This window comes from Falco cherrug, chromosome 1 (assembly GCF_023634085.1).
Source record: "Falco cherrug isolate bFalChe1 chromosome 1, bFalChe1.pri, whole genome shotgun sequence".
NCBI lineage: Eukaryota > Metazoa > Chordata > Aves > Falconiformes > Falconidae > Falco > Falco cherrug.
In genome coordinates this window covers 34,182,952-34,206,845 of record NC_073697.1, presented here as the reverse complement: position 1 = coordinate 34,206,845, position 23,894 = coordinate 34,182,952, and the positions used below count along the sequence as shown (strand labels likewise).

Sequence of the window (23,894 nt, the reverse complement as noted above, 5' to 3'; positions counted from 1 at the left end):
TGCTGTGAAGTCATACTGATGTGACTTACATCAGTAACTTACAGATTTTTCATTCTGTGTTCATCCCCCTTTTCACAGCATTCTTCTGTTGAATTTTGATTTTTTTATTATTATTACTTTGCTCATGGAAGATACTAATGAGTTGAGCCAAGTAGAGTGCTAAACAATTTTGAGGGAATGGAGCAAGTGAACTGTAGATCTGTTCTCCCTTTTTTTCTAGTTTATTCAGCAAGTATGCCGTAGCTGGAGTTATTGCAAGTCCTGCTTTTTAATTTTGGGATAAAAGAAGGTGGTTAATCATTTGCTATATTATGTATATTAGGAAAAATATTATTCATTGAAAATGTTTTACAGGGAAAATTTAATAAAGAACAAAATGAACTTCATTTTTTAAATAAGAACAAGTATAAAAAAAGCACTTGACTTCCAGAGGAAAGAATAATCAGAATAAATAGTAAGTCATGGGAAACAAGCAGTTCTTTGAAGTTTGATAAAAACCTTTGAATAAATTCTTACATTATTTTGTTACATCTTTCTCAACTAATGCCTCTGAAATTATTGATTCCTCTTAAAATTGAAAAGTGAATTGAGAAATAGGAAACTCAGTTCTGTTGTAAAAAATACAAAGTGACACTAAAAACAGTGACTGTTCCCAAAAGTTGTGTTGCAGTGATAAATATCATGCACTCTGTTCTTTTCCCAGGGTGAAATTTTAATGATATGAAGTCCAGCATACAGTGCTAAAACTAGAAACATTTTCTAGATGTTTTACTGGGGAGGAAGCTCCTGTAGGGATCTAGAAAGGCTTCTGACTTTTCCTGATGACTTCTTAAAAAATGTTTACTATTAAGGTGATACAAGTGGAGAATGTAATTGTTTCTCAACACAGGAGAAGGTGGTAAAGCTGCACAGTACCTCTCTTGCACGGGGTCACAAAGTGTTGTCAAGCCATGAAGAACAGGAGAGTGAAGCAGGCAGATTGACTGAAACTGCCCCAACTTTTAACATAGCCTCTAGGAATGAGTGAAGAAAGTTTTCTCTGTCAGAGTCAGTTTAACAGGGTTTTTCCTGTATGAGGGCAGTAGTTTTCAAATGTATGCAACATCTTGTTAGTCATTAAATGCTCTTCTTGTGGGATGACAAGGTTTATTTTTAGATATTTATTTATCATTGCCTGGTAGACAACATATGCTAAAAGGGAAGAAAATACAAGTTAGCAACATGTTTCTACAGTGTAAGATGTATCAGCAAAAACAATAAATAAAAAATACTTTAAAGCGGGCATTTTCTTGTTAGTTGAATGCTTTTTATTTAGGTTTTACTAGTTCTTATAGCTGAACTCACATAAACATTAACATTTTAAATAGCAGTAGATTAATAAGTATATGAAATACCCAGAGAATGCAGCAGATATAGGTGCAAAACCCAATTAATTCTCTGTGACAATGGAAAGATTTTGATTGTGACCGCTGCTGTTTGGCATTTTATAAGCTCCACAGGAATGGCACTGCTGAAGGTAATCAACTGCTTTGTGGAAGGGGAGGCAGGAGCAAATAGTGACTTTCCAAAAGGATGGAGAGATCCCACATAGAAAACACCCAAAATGGAGATGGGGCGGGGGGATAGATGATAAAGAAATTGGGGATAGGGGAAGGATGAGGATGGGCCAGAGTTGCTGGTCCATGTCTGATCACTTTCAGTTCTCGGGGTGCTTTAATAGTTTGAAAAGAATAAAAGAAACTCTTAGGGAGGGAAAAAAAAGAAAGCTTTCTAAAGTGGATTTAGAATTACTGGTATGCTCAATAACTTAGTGATGAGAAAAGTTTCATTATAGGATTGTAGGTTTTTATGTGTGGTTTGAAAGCCGATATGCTAAAACCAAATTATAAAACATAACTTAAATTTAGAGCAGTATGTGCTTTTTTTCTCTAGTATTCTTACTTATGTCTTAAATCATAGCACTCACACAATTTGCTATCAGGAACCAGCCTTATCCAAAAATATTCATATTGCTTCAGTATATCTATTAGAGGGACATCATAAGTTAATGTGAAATACTGTCTAACTTTCTGTTTGGATTATATATGCATTGGATATCTTTACCCTAACACAAATATCATAAATTGCTATTCAAGCCAGACACACAATCTTCAAAGTCGTGTACCGTTCATAGCATAAAAACCATATATCATGCCAATTGTTCTTCACGGTGTGTGTCTGATCGGTTTATATCATGGTCATAACGGATGGAAGATCATCTAAAACATAAAGATGGTAGTATCTTTCAAAGACAATAATTTATAAAACTAGGACATATTTCTCTTTTCCCACCAGCAAAATTCCCTTCCCCCAAACTAAACCCAACTAATTAATTCAGTGCAAACGAAGTAACCTTTCTGGTAAGAAGATTAAATTAAAACAACTCACCCTTCACTAAGGTAGTGGTCATGGTGACTCATTAAGGGAAGAAGTCCAAAAGTTTTCAGGTACACCACGACTGCTGCCAGTCTAGTGGAAGAAATCTGCCTTTCAGTTTGTGTAGGACAAGATTTGCTCAAGTGCTTTCTCTACTGTTAAAAGATTTTCCTTTGTGTATAATATGGATGATTTAGAAGAAGCTGTGTCAGCACTGATTTATACATTGACAGCTAAGGATAATAAGATATGGGCAAACATACAGCTCACCCTTTTACAGATTAACCTGCAGACTGCATTAGGCAAATTTGATGGCATTAAAAGATTTTTCCAATTTGTCTGGAAACAATTTCTCTTTTGTATTGTGTCAAGGGTAACATTTCATGCCATTGTACTAATTTAAATAGCTTTGATAAATTGTTCAAGAGGTTAGAGAGTGTTACTGTGTATGTATTTTACCTCTTTAAAATAAAAAAGGCTATTAACTTAATTGTTAAATGAAATTCATTAATAAAAATTGAAGGAGCCTGAGAAAGTAACACTGCAGCACTGGTGCTGTAACATTGCATCAAAATGATTAAATATCATATTCAGGAAATGATAGTTTGCATTTAGATTTCAGTACACAGAAGCACGGGCACTGTTACAGTTATGACAATATTTTATTCTTGCATAGTATTAATTCAGATGAAAAATATGGATGAAACTAAAGAACTTTATAGAAGTTGGTACATTACATTCAACAGTGGGTGTGATGATTTATTAATAAAGTAAAACGTTATCATAGATTCAGAAGAATCGCAGAAAATGTTTTAGTAAAAGCCTCATTAGCCCTGCTAGCTAATATATAATTGAAGACAGAAGGGCAGAGTTCATTTGTATTTTGTTCATTTTCTTAGTGTTGTTCACACACATTTACTCATATATATTGTCTGACACTGACAAGTTATCGGCTTGGAGAAGATCTGGTTGTTTGAAGTGAGGTTGTATCATTTTTGCTTTGCAAGTCATGCACTGAAATGCAGATGATGTGTGGCAGTATTTATAGGAAAAGCTTTTGTCAGCAGAGAAACTGGGATTTTCTATTTGCATGGTTCTTAGTTTCAGCAGACTTTTTTAATTGGGCAGTGTGTACTGTATCAATTTTTGAATTGAAAAGGTAACAACATTCTTTACAGAAAAGCATGTAAATTTTTCATAACTTAATACTTAAAGATTTATAATGTATGGGATGGATTGCTGAGTTTTATGTCCAGAATTCAAGTGCTCCATTCCAACATCCTATCTGCATATAATTGTGGAGAGCACAGAGTATGTAGAAAACCATGTACTGAAGGTTACAACAGAAATACTAGTTTAATTTGGAGCAGAATTAAAGGAGATACATAACCAAGTATGTAAATACCTTGGGCACTATTTTGTCTACATACAGAAATATTCTAGAAAGCAATTCTTCTAAATCCACACACACACACCACCCCCGCAGTGCCCCTGCACCTCCACCTGGTCCAGGCATGCAGGCATGCAGAGAGACCCCGAAAAGTTGTGTCTCCTGCCGGCCACTGCCACGGCAGGTGGAATTAACATGCAGCTGGGCTGCTCTGATAAATGGATTCTGTTAGGTCACTGAGGGGATGTGTGTGACATTAAGTGATTTACCGTCCTTTACCTTAATGAAATTGTTTCAGCAAGATGACGCTGAGAGCTTTTAATGGATAGCTTTTCTTGATGTAATGAAATTGCATTCCTTTGGCATTTAATATAAGGTGCAGTTATTATTTACTGGAGCTTTCCCAGCGCTGCTGTTTTGCGCAGACAGTTCAGAACAAAAAGGGATTTCTGTGGCAGCACCCAGGCCAGCATGCCGTGTGACAGTCTCAAGCTTACCAGCGTCTTTGCGAGGGTGTTTCAGCTTGCCTGGCCTAGCTCTGCTGGCCCTTCAGCAGGCTGGCTTTGCACCCAGCGCTGCCAGCGCTCATCTCCCTTAAGAATACCTTCCTAATCTCTTTAACAGACAACTGGATTACAACCAGATCAGCTGTATTGAAGACGGGGCATTTAGGGCTCTGCGTGACCTGGAAGTGCTGTAAGTATTCCTTGTATCTCTTACTTGTAGCGGGAGCTCGGTATCTGGGGAGTGCTAATGTAAAAGCTTATCTAGGAGCTGCAGCCTGGTGTCAGGTTGGTCTAGTGAAAAGATGTCTTAAAATAATCCACTGTGATATGCTATACAATGGCAAAAAGATGTGGAGAGGCAGAGATATTCCTTTACTCTGCAAGACAGCCATTAAACAAAATTTAAAAAAACCAAAACAAAACAAAACAAAACAAAAAAAAGCAGGTGGCAGATACTGTAAGAAAAAAATATATTTCCTTTCAAAATGGGGGGGGCAGTATTAATGAATCCAATGAATTTTGTAAATTATCCATCACTGTAGAAATGCTGGACATTTTCAGGATTGCCTTTGTTGTATACTCTGACATCAATTTAATCTTTCAGATGCCGTTTAAAGAACAATATTATATATATATATATATTTGACAATCTGGATGGTTTCAAAGAGGCATTTTTCTAGCAAATATTACCGTTATGTGTTAAGATATTTAACATGTCCACATAAATTGCTTTTTTTAAAACATTTTAAATTTTATGTGAATAAAAAGATACATATATATATGTCTAGAAAAATGTCTTTATGTCACTGAAGGTTAGTACTGCAATACTCCTTTGCATACTTTTTCTCACCGTCTTAGAGTAGCCATCAATGAGGTAAAAGGTAACAAAATTATCATTAGTGACCCCTGACCTGAAAATAGTTACTGTAATGAGCAAAGTGTCTCAGTTCCCAAAGAATCTGAGGCACAGGACACATTCCTAAAGTATCTGCTCTGTCAGTCAAATGTCATATTTTTGCTGGGCTTTCTACATTAAGAGAAGTGAAAGACTGTGTATCAGTGAGTTACCTCATGTTACTTTGAATCACAGTTGGTAAATCACTTGGGAGGGGTGAGGGACAGGTTTTTGTTGCTTTTGGTTTTGTGGGTTTTTTTAAGACTCTGAAGAAGCTTCTTTGGCAATAGATAGTGTCTGTATGTCCAAGAAACTAAAGAATATGTGAACTACTGCTGGTAGAGTTTTTTGTTATTAAGCAATAATTGGTTTTACTTATGAGTGAATGAATCTGACAGCTAAATTTGATTTTTTAATTTTTTTTACTCCATAATCATAGAATAACAAGCCTATTGTTAACTTTCTGGTATAAATCCATGTTAAATGTACTGTAGGTTCAATATTGCATCTAATTGCGAAGTTGATCAATTGTTGGTGGTCTGTCAGTAAACCTGATGTTCTGTGAGATTTTTATCTTCGGAACTCATAAATACGACAAAATAACTTTCCCAGTGATGGTTTAGTCTAGTTATTATGGGTTTTAATATAAGATCTTCTTTACAAGTGAAAGTGTTAAATGTCTATTTAAAAAATAAGTATTTTCTGCATTGTTAATGGTTGTAATTTTTAGTGTTCTAAAAAGGTAATCCTTGGTATTTGAAGTCAGTGGTAAAATTTTCACATCTATTTCAATGAATGAAAAAAAGGGAAAAAAAAATGTTAAAATAATAGTCTACTGAAAAAGCAGGTAATTAGAATTTTCTGAATGAATATACATAGACTATTAGCGTGTTCAAATATATAAATGTTTGCTATCTTCAGTTATGTTATGTGATAAGCAATGATGTAAAGATTAAGTTTTTTAAAAATGGAGACATATATTTCAAACAGTACTGAAGATTTTGTATCTAATTCAGCTTCCTTTCCAATTTGGCTTAAAGAATAAAAGATATGTATTTTAGACCATACTATATTCACTGAGTAGTAAATAAAACTACTTATTTTGTTTTCATTTGGACTTAATGATTCCATCTAAGCACAGAATGTGTATATTACTTCAAACTACAAGTATACTGTTTAGTGACAGTTTGAAATGTTTACCAAAGTAATAGGTCTTATATATTGGTTAAATAATTGCAGAATCTTAGAGGCTGTTAGTGTTAAAGATTACAAAATCAACCTGAGTTCTGGACAGTTCTGAAAGATGAAAGCAATTATAGATATGATCCTCCCTATGAATTTCTGTGAAATTTTATTTACCCTTTTTCTCTCTTTTTTTTTTTTTTTTTTTTTTTTTTGAACAGAAAATCTGCTATAGTGGGGAAACAAACCGTGGGACATTAGAACAAATAAAGTATCTAACAAATGAAAAAAAAGTCTTTCAGTCATCACATTCTTTGCAATCATATGTAACTCATAGAGAAAACGAGCTAATTTTTTTTAATTATATCTCTCCATTGATGTCAAGCATTTTCATCATTAGACAGAAATAGTTAAGAAAATTATTTAATTCCTTATGTATCCCTTACATCTACTGATAGTTTTCTGTACCCTTGCAAAAAGTAAAGTAATAGCTCACATATAAAAAATAGCAAGGCAAACATCAAACATCTGAAATAGAGAATTAAACCATTTGTAGATACACCTTCTTTAAACAGCTAACAGCTATGGAAATATGTACTAATTTCCATTCCCTTCACTGAAGAGACATGATTTAAAACCTTGTAAGAAGTTGTGCAAGAAGAACTGTGGGAGCTGTCATATACTATGTGGACACTGTAAGAAAATCCCGCCAAGATTTACCGATTGTCATTTATTCATTAAGACACCTTTTGCAGATATACCCACTTGGCCATTTTTTTTGCTTCATTTTTGTTCTGTTTTGAAAAAGGGCATGATTCTCCCTTTTTCTTCTTCTTTTTATTTTTCTCTTCTTTCTTTATGTAGCTCTAAGAGCACACAGGGGAGATCCCTTATGCACAGTGAAGAAAACATTTAGGACATGGAATGAGTAAGCACACAAAGGTGAAATGCAGTACATTACAGCAGTAATTAACTGCTTGGTTAATGTGGAGGTGTATAGACCAATCCTGCTCGGGGTGCTGTGAATTTACCTTTCTGTGTTTCAGGATCAGAAAGTACTAAAAAGTTTCTTCCAAATAAGCATAAATCACACTTTAAAGAAAAAAAAAAGAAAAAAAAAAAAGGAAAATGTAAAACACTGTTTCAAAAGGGAAAAAAGGTTTGGGCAGTAGGACTTACTTATTAGTGTCATAGTTATATTCTTAAAATCTCAGAGCACATACTCTTTTTTACTCAAATGAGTAAGTTCTAAGTCAAAACTGTAAATTGTATCACTTGTTCTGGAGTCAAGCTTGTATGTGTTTTATTTGCCGCCTAAAGGCAATATTTAGCTGTAGGATTGTTCATAAATCTTATTATCTTTACAAATTACACTTAAGGAGTATGACTGGTCTGTGCTAACCAAAAATTGGCTAAGATTTATTCCCAGTTGCTATCAAGTTCCAGGGATCTTGTCTAAAATTTAAATTATTAGTTTGCTGAAATATTAAAATTCGTGACTCCTTCCATTGTAGAGCAGAAACTCTCCCTATTGTTCATGCAGCTCTGGATCATCTATAGGAATCCTGTTCCATATAAAACCTAATTGCAGCCCATAGTTGTTTTCCTAAAAATCTTGAAAAAACAGGCAGATCTTGTTATTTGTATCCTCTGTCAACAAATATGGACTCTCAAAAGCTAGAAAGGGAAAACTGAGTCCTAGAATCAAGTAATTTTCTCCAAGAACTCTCGCTTTTACATTGGGATGACAAGCTTAGCTTGAATGCCCTAGATCAGGAGTCCTCAAACTATGGCCCGTGGGCCAGATACGGCCCCCCAGGGTCCTCAATCCGGCCCCTGGTATTTACAGACCCCCCCCGCCAACCAAGCAGCCGCAGATGACTGCCTGCCACTTCATCCGCGCGCCGGCCCCCTGTTTAAAAAGTTTGAGGACCCCTGCTAGATGTTCTCAACATTGGTGGAAGCTCCATTTGAGTGAATCATAGGTTACTGGGACCTCATATTACTTAGGTTTATTAAAACAGTCAAACCATAGTGTTTTACCAGGCATTGAACAGGGAGGAAAAGCATATCTAAAAGCTTGTTCTTTTTCCTGATACCTATCCCTAAACACAGTACACCAAGGTCTTCACTACCTATACCTTTTTAAAAGTGTAGTAGGTATGATATAACTGTAACATGTTGATATGCTTCTTCCTGTATTTGCAGCACTCTCAACAATAACAACATCACTCGACTGTCGGTGGCAAGTTTCAACCATATGCCCAAACTCAGAACATTGTAAGTAGTCCCACTGAAACTGGCTGCCATTTTGTCGGTCCAGTATATAATTTTTATCTCTACCAATTTTTTTCAGTGGTCTACAGACACGTATATAGGCAAAAAAAAAGCATAAGCTCAATTAAAAAAAAAATATTGAGGTATCATGAGGCTGACGAGCATGAAATCTGTGTGTGCATGTATGGCGGCTAATTCTGAAAGGTAAAGCTAACAAGTGACCCCAAGGCTGATACTTCGGGCTCGGGTGATAAAGAAGCAGTTGCATCCTTTTCCATTAGCTTTTTTAGGATTTGGGATGAATAAGCCTATGAAAATGGTTCCATGGCCTTTTCCCAGCTGGATTTTCCACAGTGCTGTATTCAGTCACAGAAAAGCATCACCTTCTAGCAAAGAAGATGAAGGCAGGGGGGATTCTCTGTTATATATTACAGCTCTATAGAGAAGGAAATACATGGGTTTTGAAAGTCAAAAATTTGTTTTACTTTGAGCAATTGAATGGGTCACATTTCATTTAGGAACATGGAAGAATCTTTGATTGGATGTCAGATGTGATAAATGGGAAATCTTTATGCTTTTATTACTGTATTGCTAGCAGACCTAATTAAACTAAACTGGCTCTCCAACATTCTTTGTAACATAAAATTATAGCATCATCCGGTAGTGCTATTATAATTAAAGTTGTGTCAGCATTTACAATAAGGTCCCCATTTTTAGAGGTTATGACTTTCACAGAAGAACACTTCACCATTCTGAAACAAAACACAGTCAAAAGAGTGTGTATGCTAGTGATAGAGTGTGCTGTTATTTCTTTTGTATGTTTATACTGAACTAAGAATAAATGTATATTGTGTTGACTGGCAAAACCAGAATATATCAAGGTTTAGTCTGGAGACTCTCGTTCAAACAGATTTTCCAGTGAAGTGGGAATCAAAAATGAACAGGGTGTTTCTATCAGAGTTCAAGAGTAGCTCTTACTGTTCAGAAATTACTTTTACAAAGAGCCTGCCCATTTTCTTTTAAGCATGTTGGGTTACACAACTGTTTTGATATCAGTAGGGCTATTCAATATAGCATACCTTTCATAACTGAAGAAACTTCATGCAGGTGAGTAGTCCTGCTGATTTCATAACAGAATTGTAACTATTCTTATTTGGACAAATGCAAGGGTACTTAAACAGTGCTGGCCATGGGCTTTTGGTGTCCTTGGTTATATTTTGATAATAGAATTTCATTCCAGTTTTTCAGGTCTGAGACTTGAAAACATGAATGTCCGTAACTCTTTCAAATACAGTTTATATTCTGAACCACGAATTACAGTGAATCAAATTAGCAACAAAAGAAAATGGACACATAGAGTCCTAGATTATAGCTGTAACATCCCATTTGCAGTCAGAATATGCTTGTATAACCATATTGATTTCAGTGGCATTAGTTCTGATTTGCAATGGTGTTCTTGCCTACAGCTGGCCACAGATTGTACTGAATGAGTGTGCTGTATTGTGAGCTATATTTGCAAAGCACCTACCCAAGAACTGGTACAGAAAATACATTGCCTTTAATTTCTAGTTGTTTATGGGGGGGTGGGGGGTGCGGGAAGTGAGTTAAATAAAATCATTTCTTTATGTTGGTTACACATTTCATGTTGCTTTACAGATATTTTTTTAATGGATTAATTCGACTCCTTGTCTAAACGCTGATTTTCTTGCACTTCCGTTCCAGTTATTTGGTTAGGGTAGAGCGCATCAGCTAAAAAGGACCAAAATTACATTACTATGTTATGCATGATTCTGAGTAAGGATTTGATTTATAGCTGTGGGCATCCTTTTCTGTAGTTTGAGAAAATGTAAGAGCCAGAGAAAAGTAAGAGTCAGAGGAAAGTAATTTACCTAATTTAGTGAATGCATTTGTCTGATATTTTGTCAATGGCAAAGTGCTTTTTGCCATTTGGCAAGGCTCTTGTCTCGGAGCCTGCCAACAGAGAGGCAACTTACTTAATTCCATTGCTTGCTGCCATTTGGTCTTTTAATTTCAGGCATTGCTTAGAATGTAGGTCCCTAGGAGCCAAAAGCAGCTAATCCCCCTTTCTGTGATTAAACAAAAAGAGAGGAAATCAGAAAAAGGATGTGGAAGAAGGTGTTTTATATTGAGTTATTACTCTGTCTTGATTAGCAGAAAATGAATATGACTTGTTAAAGGGATTTTGCAGGCTGTTTCTATAGAGACTAATAATGGCCAGACTTACAGATATATCTAATTGGAAACAAAATCTTTTATTAAGTCTTTTTTTCTGACAGTATATTATCACTATAGGGCAATTTACTTGAGACATTTTTGTCTTATTCACTATTTGTACAGATCTGGACTAAAGGCTCCCACGGCAGCTTTCAAGCTCTTGTATATTTACTTCTTGCTTTTAGACAAGAGAAAAGAAACTACAGATAGCTTGCTTTACTAGGAAGTCCTCTTTTTCCTTCTGATTAATTAGACCACAAATAAAAAGTAATTTTGTTGCTTGTATAGTTTTAAGTATTAGCATTTAACTCCCAGACTTGCAATGAAAGATGCGAAAAATTAATTCCCCACTTAACAATTTTTATTAATAGATTGGTATAGCTGCTTGCTGAAGTGGCGGCTGGGGAAACTAGTTGCTTTTCTGTTCGTTCTTCCTAGCTTAAAGGTACTGATGTGTTTCTTTCCATGCAGTCGTCTTCACTCCAACAACCTCTACTGTGATTGCCACCTGGCCTGGCTGTCCGACTGGCTGCGGCAGCGGCCACGGGTCGGCCTCTACACCCAGTGCATGGGGCCGTCCCACCTACGGGGACACAACGTAGCCGAGGTCCAAAAACGGGAGTTTGTCTGCAGCGGTAAGGGAAACAGATTCATGCACCAAGTCCTGTTTTACAACACACCTACCAACAGCTCATCAGTGATAGCTAGTGCTGCATATTGAGTTCTGCTAGCTTTTGCATAACCCAAGCATTAATGTTTATTAAAAAAATAAACTAATCATTTTTATTGTGATTTGTATCTTGGGGGGAGTGTGTGTGTGTGCTTCTGTCCTTACAAAATTTGTGTAAATGATGCATTCACATAGATTATATAACCTTCTAAAAGTATAATTATGGGGGGGACATACAGAAAATGAAATAAAAGGTGTACTGTCTGAGAACATAGGGCCTTTAGTAATAAGGGATTATTATTTTTTAACTTTACAGGTTGTTGCTTTTTCTTGTTATTTTCTGCAGTTTAAATAATCTGAATCGCTAAGTAACTTTCTGAATGTTATTGGCATGCTTTATTAGTGCATCAGGTTATTTTCTGATATGAAATAATGAAATGACTAACAGTTCGTTACTAATCACATTTTCTCTATTCAATTTTTTTTTCCTTTATTTGTATCTTCTAGATGAGGAAGAAGGCAAGTTTATCTTTCTTATTTAAATATTTTTAGACTCAGATTGAAAATTTTCTGTAAACTTTGTCTACTGTTTCAAGTTTCCTCAAAACCATTAAAAAACAGCTGGAATACAGCTCTCTATCTTTTCAGTGATTCAGCAGGGTCGTTTCTACTGACTGATATTCTGCAGAACCCCAGAAGCCTATTGCCAAGTATCCCAAAATTTTCACAGATCTGTGCTTTTAAAAGAGTTTTATGGGGAGCACAATGTTTTGTCCTTGTTAAACAGCCTCTGACATCAAAGTGTAAGGCACTTGCATCTTTGCATAGCAAATGCTAACAGTATTCTTACCATTAATTCTGCCTTTATGAACACTTAAAAGGGCTCCTAACAAGATCACCTCATGTATCTTATTTGTAAATGGCATGGCTGCAGAGCCCAAGGATCAAGAACAGTTTTATAACTTGGTCATTATAACCCTGATTTTGAGGAAGGGGAATAATCATGTTTTCTCCCTGGATCGCTGTACTTTTATTAAACAAAAGTAGGTGAAGTATTTCCTGCCCATTAATACAGAAAAAGTAGTATGTGTTATTACTTTTTGTCAGCTGTTTGTATTTTGTAACAAATACATAAATGTGAAATCAAGTTATTATATTGTAAACTACTATCTCAAAAGACTAACCTTTTCAGTAATTTAAAACATGAGCAGTTATTTGAAGTTGTAAGAACGAACAGCACTGGCTGCAACTTACATTGTCAATGCAACCTTCCTATGTTAATATATGACATTAAACGTAATGAGAGAGAGATTAAGTTGTGGTTTCACAGTCAAGAAGGTTGTATTCCCCTGAGAATTTCAAAACAGTCAGCAGCTTTTTTTACCTTAACAAAAAAAAAAAGAAGAAAAAAGGCTTCATGCCTTTCTCATCTCTTTGTGCCTTTCTGTATCATTACAAAACAGCAATTCTGTATCATTAAATTGATACAAGAAAGAGTGCATTCATATATTATAAAATGTGCAATCTTTCTATTTGCAGGAAAATATAATAAGTTGTTTACTTTCTAAAACATACCTAAATATGATAAGATTATTTTTAAATACAATTATAAATGCCAAGTTTGACATATAGCACAAGAGCTTGGGGGGAGGGGAGCAGGGAAGTCGTGTAAATTAGACACCTGAGTTAATAAGAATGCTAGAGTGTGGGAGCAAGAAGTCTGCTGAGCTAACACAGATAGTGAGAGTATGAGCTGTGAAGTCAACGTTGGATTTATTTTTAAATAAAAATGTCATAATTCCAAAAGTATCTGTAACCAATATGTAACTGAAGGACTGTACTCAAATAAGTAATTGCAGAACAGATCATAACTAGCAGGACACCTTCAGTTTTTGTAACAAAGTTCATTCATTTCTGTTGACATGCATTTTTAATAGTACACAAGATTATGAAAATTAAATAAATAATTGACTTTTAAAACCACAGAATAAATAAAATATACCTGAAAAATGGCGAAGACACTGTCTTCTTTAATAAGACTTTGCAAGTTGCTGAAGAAGTTGAAGAATGATGTAATTCTAGCACAGTAACTGAGCATTTGTCTTTCATCTCTCAGTATTGTATCGACATGTTGCTATTATATGGGTATTTAAATTAATGCAATACAAAAGTACTGGTAGGATACAATGTTTATTTTAGCAGTTCTGCCCTAAATTTTTTAAGGAAGTGTAAAATGTGATGTTTTACTGTTGAGGTAGACTGAACTACTGTTTGACTGTGTTGTGCAATTTTAGGAGAAACTTTTCTTTTGCAGGTCACCAGTCCTTCATGGCTCCATCCTGCAGTGTCTTGCATTGCCCTGCGGCGTGCACCTGTAGTAACAACATTGTGGACTGTCGTGGGAAAGGCCTCACTGAGATCCCAACGAACCTTCCAGAAACTATTACTGAAATGTGCGTAATCTGACTTTTTTTTTTTTATGAACTTGCAGAAAACAGGTTTTTTCTATGTATTCATTTTTATTTATATCATAAATATAACATTCATTTATATCATAAGTTCATGCATTATGTAGGGTATGAATTTTGGAATATACATTCCAATACAGTAATAAAGGAATTTGAAGGTATATGAAAATATTTAAGACATTTATGTTCTCTTATCGGTTAGTTTTGTATGCGCTACTCAAAATCCATAGTTAAAATTGCATTCTGAGTTGGTTTTACAAGAGTTTGGAAATTCTTGCTTTTCTGCAAGTGAGTGGAGTTTCACTGCAGGCTATAAACTCCATTGCTTCAGGGTTGCTCACTGTGCTGGTTTTGGCTGGGTTAGAGTTAATTTTCTTCCCAGTGAGTGGCCAGTTCGAGGCCATGTTCTGGATCTGTGCAGGAGCCAGCACTGGTGGCTCAGGGAGGTGCCGGTGGCTGCTGAGCAGCGCTGACCCAGAGCCGAGGCCGTGTCTGCCCCTCACCCCCCAGCAGCGAGCAGGCTGGGGGGCACCAGCAGCTGGGAGGGGGCACGGCCGGGACAGCTGACCCCGGCTGGCCAAAGGGACATTCCGTACCGTATGGCGCCATGCTCAGCGGGTAGAGCTGGGGAAGGAGGAGGAAGGGGGCACGTTGGGCGTGATGGCGTTTGTCTTCCCCAGTCACGGTTACCTGTGCTGGAGCCCTGCTCTCCTGGGGGTGGATGGACCTGCTTCCAGTGGGAAGGGGGGAATGAATCCCCCTCATTTGCTTTGGTTGCATGGGTGGCTTTTGCTTTACCTATTAAACTGTCTTAGCCCACGAGTTTTCTTACTTTTACTCTTCTGATTCTTTGCTCCATCCCACTGTGGGGATGGTGACTGAGCGGCTGGTGGGGGGCTGAGCTGCTGGCTGGGATTAAACCATGACACCCACCTTCAGTCACTATTCATCAGACTCCCTATTAGAGAAGCATATCTTTGCATGAAAGATCAGCAACCTATACCACCCATAATAAGTGTCCTGCTAAAATGTTACCCTCAGAGGGCAATCTGAGAAGGCAAAAGTAAGGTGGTTGAATGGGATCTGTGGTATTGTCACTGTGTTGATACCATATATCTGTGGACAGAAGAGCATGCATGCTGGTAAGGTTGTGTGACATGACATAAACAGCAGAAACATTGACAAAAAGTACAACCATGTCATAACTGTAGAGCAGGGTTGTATCAGTGGTGCAATAGGACCTGCAGGCCTCAAGGGCAATGTGGCTGAGAGGTTGTGTGAGCACAGAAGGAAAGTTACTGCTGCCTGGTCTGCAGGGCAGGGGAGGAACTAAAACAAAAGGTCAACTTTCTGACAAGACGAGCAGGACTTGGCAACATGAGGATCTCTCTGTGCTGGGGACGGTGGAGACAGTGTTCAGGAAGGGAGGCTGGGAGTTCCCTTTAGGGAAACAGTGGGAGAGTAGCTGTGCCAACAACCTGGTGAGAAGGGTCTGGCTAGAAGTAAATTACTTGGAGAGAGTATTCAGAATAAAAAGGTTGTGAGCACGTTGGTGATAAAAGATTATGTTAAGGATTTGCAATAAGGATGGTGAGGGGAACAGATGCCTGAAGTGAAAGGGAAGAGGTGTCCTGAACATACATCCTGTTGTACATAAGGATGTACATTTTCTTGAAAGTTTGAAAACAGGCCTCCACAATGAGATTTTACAAGAGGAAGTAGAACTTAACAATTTTAAGGCAATCTCATGGCTTGTTGATACCTGACCTGTGTTTTTGAACTTCACAGAATTGGAACTACTGTGGTTGCTTCTTAGGATGTGAGTAATAATCTGTCAGTTCATTATTACTGTTGTTAATACTGACCTGGCTGACCCTACCTGATCCAATTCAGTCATTCTGCTATATAATACAAACACCTCTTCTACATTTCACCCCTCTCAGAAAAATCCCTCTGCTTGCAAATAAAGTGACTACTTCAGAAAATCCATACATAGTGCCTAGGAAGGCTGCACAGTCTGTTTTCAGTATTTAATTGCTTGTATACTGTCTTTTTTAGTTGCATATGTACTTCTGTGTGCATAGAGGAGGAAAAATACTGCAGGAAAGAAGAGGGAGTGCATCTCAAACATTCCCCAGAATATTTCTGCTGCTAACCACTGGAGTTAACCACTGAATGGTGATTACAGATACTGGAAGACCAATTCTTACATCATCATCTTCTAGACCTATGCAGTTTAGTAGGGATACATGCTGTTAACATCTGTACTTCCTTGAGAAATTCAGTGATAGCAAGGGTGTTTCTAAATTTTTATTAAAGGTCATCACTCCCAAAGAAATGATAGGATGTGGTAGTTACTAGCTGACTTAATCCATTGTTAAAGGAAGTGAGCATAAGGCAAAGGCAAATGGGAATTTACAGAAAGGAAAGATGCTTTCTGCTAATTGGTCCACTGTACTTTCTATGTAAGAAATGCTGTTGAGTTTTAAGCATTTGACAGATTGCAAACTGAAGCTCAGTGATTCCTGCTAGGCTAGGCAGTGTTCAAATTCCAGAGTGAGGCCTTTTCACATTCTGAGATCTCTGATACATTAATATAGATAAATATGTATGTGTGTGCTCATATAAATATGTACAGTATCTATACTATGCTACAGTGTATATAGTTGATAGTGATACAGCGCAAACTACCTGTTATCTCTCTGTATTTTATCTAGTTTGTAATGTTGGCTAAATATAATGCAGATCACAGTATTTTGCACACTTAAATAACAACACTGATGCCATAAGACATGTGAACGTACATTTATTCAAAAGTGGGTGCAAGAAGAGATAAAACATTAGAAAGCCAAACTTTACTAATTAGTTTATATTAAACAGACACATACCAGTGAATGCCAGTGTGACCAGAAAACGGAACTTTAGTGTTTGACTGACATTTTGAGTAAAGCAGACAGAAGGGCTGAGATGTGATTTGAGCCAGTGGTAGGCTGCACTTACTGTACAGTGAGAACAAAAATTTCCAGCTGAGTGGAAGGTAAGGAGAGAAAGGTACAGGAAAATAAAGAAATAAAGTAAGACACATGAAAGGCTCTGAAAATCATGGAAAAACTGAGTCGAAGAATTAGAGTACAGGATTCTGTGAGTATTTTATGAGAATCGCGTGATCTTTGCTGCTTCCTTGTCAATAGTTTGAAGAGGAGTTGCAGTTTGACAAATAAGTATATTTTAATGGTTGTATGGGGAAAGCTTTACACTGTACTGGCTGCTTTGATGTGAGGAAAATAATGAGTGATAGTTCTTTTATTATTGTTATGGGTGGCAGGTATATTCACCGTCTTAGCATCAAAAAGAATGATAGATAGATAAGAGAATGAGTGGTTTATGGAATAAAAAAGATTTTACCATTATTGAAATGAGGGAAGCCTACGAGACTGGATCAAACCAGAAGTCCACCCTGGCCACATCAGTTGTCCCTGAAGAATGTTTTGGGAACAGCAGTATACAACTTCAGAAGTAAAACACCAATAGGACAAATATTTTCCTTGCTCCCAACGTGTGTGTTGGTTCATTTTCTGAAACCTGAAAATCTGCATAGCTTTCAGGAAAAAAAGGTTTTCTTTGAAACATCGTCTGCTTTAAATGCTACTGTGTTCTTAATCTTCATGTTATTTTAAGCTAAGAATTTTTTTGATTGAGGGGGTTGTGCTCAAAACCTTTCAGTTTAAAATATAGTCTTTTAAAATTTCATTAATTTTCCTTTGTTTTTGTGGAGGGAGGGAAAATGCATTCAGGTTCATAATTCGTCCTGCCATCTTCTGTTTTGCATGCCACTGTGATTCATCTCTTCTCTAAACTAACTGTTCCAAGTGCATTCGATCTTTTTGGATTCCAAACCTTCCATGTTTTAATTAATCTCCTCCTTTTTCTCTGAACTGTTTTTTTTTTAATTTTTTTTTGGCCTGCAATGACCAGACTTGAATGTAATATTCCAGATGGTAGTGAACCATCACTTTATATTAATGGAATTTTAGTTTTCTTTCCTTTGTGTTTTGCAACCTAATCCTTACTTGCTTTCTTTAACTGCCAGTACATGTTGCACCGTGTTTTCCATTGAATTATCCATGAAGAGTCCTGGGCCTTTTTTCTTAGCTCTTACAGTTTTGTCAGGAACCAGAAGTTCATAGACATAATCTTATTATTCCATCCACAGACATTTCTGAACATTGAATCTATGTTATTTTTTAAAGCTGCTCTGTGAAATTCTTAGTCTTCTCTGCTTTCAACTAACTTCAACATGCAGAAAGATTTTGACATTCCTATATTGTTATCATATAATAAACAGTGTTTTAAAGCTTCATTTTTAAAGAAGTACTTTACAACAGTTGCTTATAGCAGCCCCTTGAGATTAGATTAGAAAGAATGATTGTATCCCATAAAATAATCTGGTTTTTCAGTTACTCCTTATGTGATAATGTTGTCAGTATGCCAAAATGGTAGCTGACTAAATATTTGAAGAGATGAGACCATGCTGTCACAGCAGCATTAAGAATGCCAAGGAGCTGCTGAATGCAAGGCAGAATGTCACAGTGAGCACTGCATTTCCACCACCATTACACAGTTCACACACACATGAGTTTATTATCGTAATCAGCATTTTAAGCACATGCTTTGGCAGGAGCTCGCCAGTTCTCAGGGAGAGAGGGAAAAAGAAATGTGCTGGTTCCCTGTTGTTTTCTGAAGGATGTACCGGCTTTAATATCCATATTATTAATTATTCACTCATCTTTATAATACTACCATCACCAGAGTCTTGTGCACACCAACAGAAAATTGGCATTATATTTCTGTTTTACATGTGCCAGATGATGTCCAATCTTTTCAGTAATTTTCCGTATTTGCCAATCTTTTTCTGCGTTCTCAACTGAATGTTGTCTGATTTTCTAAACATACTTCATTGACAGGAACATTTGAAAGATCCATATTTTCCAATTCCCTTACTTTGGACTTATCTGCCCTACAATGTTGTCACTTGTTTATAGGCTGTATTTGCAGAATCCAGTTCTGAATACTACCAGCCTGTCATGTACTTCAGCCGACTTCATGTTTCACAAACACCTCTGGTGCTTACATCTCTCCTGCCATTTGTCTTTGTTTTATTGTATCTCATGTGAATAACTTTTTTCCATGAAGCTGACATCAAACTTTGTCAGCCATCCTTTACAGAGTTGCTTGAAATTTGACAACTTATTTTTGTGAGATTTCATTTTTCAATCCATTTCTGCCTCCTATTTGTTCATATGGATAGAAAGTTACTTTTAATAAGAATAGAATCCATATTTAGTTTTTGAAGGTACATAATCCATTATTTTTTTCTTGAGATTCTTCCATTTGCCTTCAACACATGCTTATGGTTTTGTGATGTTTTGCCATGTTCTCCATTCATTTCTTCCATGCTTTCTCTCAGTGGAAAGCCTGACCTCATTCAGCTCCTCAGTACCTTATGAAGTGCTGATTTCGTTCTCTTTGCTCAACAGAAACTTCCTTTAAATAAAACGCAGGCTGACCTGTTTCCGCATGAAAATACTTTGTATCCATTACATTGTCAGTCCATGTGGGACAATGCTGCATAAAATCTAAGTGGCATTAATGTCTGTCCTTCTGGTGTATATAATTAAACTGCAGGTTTAAAGTGCATATTCCATGTTGACAATTCTATGCTTCACACAGCCCCTCCCCCCCCAAGGGGGTTGATAAATTACCCTGTATCTAAATAATGTGCTAAAAACCCCTTTAAATGGAATATTGGATTTCTTAAATATTAATTATTGGCAGTTTCAATTAAGTAAAATTTTGCATGTTAAAGCTCCTGGTTAGCTTTTTAGGGAAAAGTAAAAGAAAAGGCTTTCTGTTTAGAGCCTAATACTGATATTGCGACTTTGCATCACCTTGATAGCTCTGCTGGACAATTGTTTTGGGATGAAAATTTAAGACAATAGGAGCTGTCTTCTCTGCTGATGGATACTGCTTCTGTAGCAGAGCTGGCAAGGAGAGGTATGTGCTTGCACTGTACTGCGGCCTTCCTGTCTCTTGAGTTTGGTTTGATAGCCTAAACCACTGAGAAAAATGAGTCTGCACTGGAAGCTGAAGTGGTTAAGGAATGTTCTGTGATGGTGGGAGCAGGAGGAAGCAGAGCTTGTTGCCAAAATGCTACTTCATTCCAGTGCATTTGGATTTACTGGTAACCATCAGGGTGTTGCTGAGAGGGTCTTGTCATACTGCTCTGTCTGACTTCTCAATTGGTACAGAAGTCAGTTGGCTAAAACTAGCAGTTCCTGTTGTGTGAAGTCAATTAGCAGGCAACGCACTGTCTGCCAAGAGCCTCTTGGGGAGATGCCTTCAGTAGCAGGACTGCTTATCTCCAAGTAACTGCCAGTGAAAATGGAAGGAGAATAAAGCCTGTGGTGTCCTCTCTTTTTCCTTTCTGGTGTGATAAACTCAGAGCAAAATTAAGTATTCGGCATCTCAGTAAATGTAGTGCTTGATCTTTATTGACTTAGTACAATTGTATCTGTACCAGTTACACCCTTCCTGCAAAATTAATTCTCCTCTTATAAATTCACACACAGCTAAATAAGAATACCTACGCTTTTTTTTTTAAGATCTGTCCAATCAATTTGATATTATTTGAGAAAAAAATACCTCATATACATAAATACTTTAAAAAACAAAATAATTGGTTGAGCACGAAGACTTCCCCAGTTTTAGTGTACCTACTAATTATGCAGGAAGCACAGAATTAATAAGGTGCGTAGCTGCACCTTTGCCTCTGGGCCAAATGGAAAGTTTTCATACCATTAGTGACCTGTAGGAAACATTTCGGCAACTTAAAAAAAATTCCTATAGCTCTATTATTGTAATGTCTCTATTGTAAACAGGAGGTAAAATACTTTGCCAATAAATGTTATGTATTAACTGTCTTCCAACTTTTGTTATTTAGTGTGCCTTCCTTTAGCCTTTTTCCATTGACTTAAGCAAAGCATGACACATTATTCATTCATTAGAAACATCATAATTTAAATTGATTTAGATTTGTTGTTTAAACCTCTCCCCTTTCCAGAAATTTTTATGGGATGCTCTTTCATTGGCATGTTCAGTCTATTGAGCTTAACCAACTGCAGTGGTCTAATGCACCTAGTGCTTTCCTCCTTTGTCATACAGCTCATATATTAAAAGCATTAAAGGTCATTCTTAAGGTTCAAAACTATTACTTTAATTGGTTTTAGAAAGTATAGCCTTTCTAATGGCGATAGCATTTATCAGCCTCTATGCAGGCATTCCTTCCACATTTTAGTTTTTCAGCACCATTAATCTCTTTTCACTTGGTTGCATTTTAGAATTCACCTTCTGTGTGAAAATTCTTTGAATGATTGGCAGAAATAACTCTGGGTCCCTTTGAATAGAGACTTTTTTGGCACGTGTTCAAACAGACTATCAGGAACCTTACAAATAGCGACCGAGCAGCAATTCTGTTAATTGTACTGGTACCTTCTCTCAGAATGGTGTGAGTAAGTGACAGGCTTTTATTTCAAAAGAAGAGGCCAAAAAGCCATTAATGAGCTAGACTACCTCGTGAAAATGCTGCTCTTACATTCTTCTGATTTTTCTCTTCTCTTCTGTGGCTTGAACTACCGGTCAAAGTGGTTCTAAAACCTCTTTCCTTACTGTAGTATTATGAATAAAAGAAAATAAATACAACTGCAAAATACAATTGCAGTAAATGATTGCAAAAATGCTTCTAAAGGGGAGGGGGGCACGGATAGAATTACTTGCTGTGATGACCACAGCTTTGTATAAATGACTATTTAAGCAAAAATGCATGGAATTAAAGTGATTGTTTTTCCTCTGTTTTTGTTCATATTAAAAACATTTAAGTAATCAAAGGAAGGACTTAATTACATTTCCTTCTTTTTTTGAAGGATAACAGTCACTATGATGCCATTTTGGGGAGGGGAAAGGTTTGTTGGAGGGGAGGGTAACTGGAGGGTTGCCACTGTTAACTAAGCAACAGTTGTATAAATCATTTTAGTCTTTGTAAGGGGCAGAAAAGACCCTCATGTAATACATGAAATGAAAAAGCCATACAGGAGTAAGGAATTTTAACAGTACACCTTCATAATCCAGTGTAGTGAAAAGTCACTGACTTCTTAATTACTGTGGCCTTCAAGATAAAATTGTTCTTTCTTGCAAATGGAGATTTCTAATGTTGGAATGCCAAAATTAGAACCTGTATGGTTGTTTCATGTTGACTTTATTTACATTTCCCCTGAGTTTTCTAATTTGTCCCCTCAGACCCGTCTGATCTTACCTTCCTAGTTTCTACTATTTTTCTTCATGTTTTCATCTTCCTCCATCTCATTCTCCCTCATACTTTGTTTTCATAAGTCTGTTGATTAGTGATTGTGTATTATGCCAAGCTCTCGACTACAACTTTGTGAGCCATGTGATACCGAGCAGGATTAAAAATTCCTGAGACCGCCTCTCACAGTAACACTCAAATTATAGTAAAGGAGAAAGGGGAACAAATGAAAGGGAAAGCAAAGCAAAGGGGAAAAGAAGAAGGCAAAGAGTGGAAACAAAATTAGATCTGAGAGAACTGAACTTAATAGATGGACTTAACCAAGATAGAGTGACAAGTGACCTGATCACACTGCAGAAACTGGGGAAGTGATTTGCATAAATGCAGAATTTTAATTGAGAACTGGGAGCTCATGTATGTATCTTTCCAAGCTAAGCTTGGCATGTGTACAGTTTCACTATTTCTGTTGTCTTTTAGGATTCATCCTTAGCTAAAATTTGAAAGTACAGCCTCAAATAAATAGCTTTTGAACAGAGAGATTCTTACACTGAGATGCAAAGATGCTTCTAAGAATGACCCTTTACAGAGAAAAGTAACCTGAGAAGGATTTAGACACATTTATTGAAGACGCTTCAAAGACTCATATAGCAGCAAATCTCTGAAATGTCAGAGATAAGGCAGCTTTCTCTATTTTTAGCAGCTCGAAGTGTGATTTGGCTATCTAAGGTAGCCTGACGGAAATGACAGCAAACGCTGCGTCTTCACAGCTTGTAAGGAATGGGTCCGAATGCTGAGGGGAGGATACAATAAGTTACAAGACTAAACTGGTAATTGTTTTCCAGGGTCTGTGCTTGTTCCTGCTCTCTAGTTTAAATCAAAATGTTGGTCTTTTTAGGACTTAGACAGAATGTCAGCTCATAAATATAGTTTACCTCTTAAGCAGTTAGGGTGTTAGCCAGAAGTCTTGCACATCCAGTGAAGTTCTGGAAAGGTTTTGTCAAGTTGATTTCTATTTATACGTATACATATGTAGTCACTGGTCTTGTTTCAGTACGTATTGTTAAGATTTTTAGTAGGCTGCAAGAATCCTCTATAACTGTATCTATCTTTTTTTTTTCCAGAAAAGACATGTTAAACTTCTGATGCTACCCTAAATAGATCTCTTTAGTCTCACTATAAAATGTTTCACAGCCATTTAATTATTCTTATGGCTCTTTTGGAAACCTTTCTGATTGATCAAAATCTTTTTTTAATTCCCAACATGCAATACTGCCAGTGTATGGAGGTGTCAAGTGAAAAGATGATTTCTACTTATGGATAAAAAATTAAAATAATTATTTTAGTATTCAGTTGCTTATGAATACTGATACATATTTTGGTCAGTATTAATCCAGAAAAATGTGCCAGTTTTTGAATTTTCAGAAACTGGTGGATTGAAATATAGTGCAGTAAAGATACATAAGTAAGTACCTTGTAGAGATATTGCTGTTTCCTAAA

The 23,894-nt window shown here is 36.6% G+C and overlaps 1 protein-coding gene across 18 annotated transcripts in view; it reads left to right on the top strand.

Moving 5' to 3' along the window:
• SLIT2 (slit guidance ligand 2) overlaps nt 1-23,894 on the top strand; it is a 266,529-nt gene that overhangs the window by 157,820 nt on the left and 84,815 nt on the right. For all 18 annotated transcript variants that reach the window (XR_008730635.1, XM_055700675.1, XM_055700672.1 and 15 more), the window contains exons 6-9: nt 4,430-4,501; nt 8,597-8,668; nt 11,372-11,535; nt 13,885-14,023. Coding sequence is in view for 17 of the 18 variants with exons in the window: in XM_055700675.1 (XP_055556650.1) it covers nt 4,430-4,501; nt 8,597-8,668; nt 11,372-11,535; nt 13,885-14,023 (447 nt within the window). In the remaining variant the exon portion in view is untranslated. The remainder of the gene's footprint in view (nt 1-4,429; nt 4,502-8,596; nt 8,669-11,371; nt 11,536-13,884; nt 14,024-23,894) is intronic.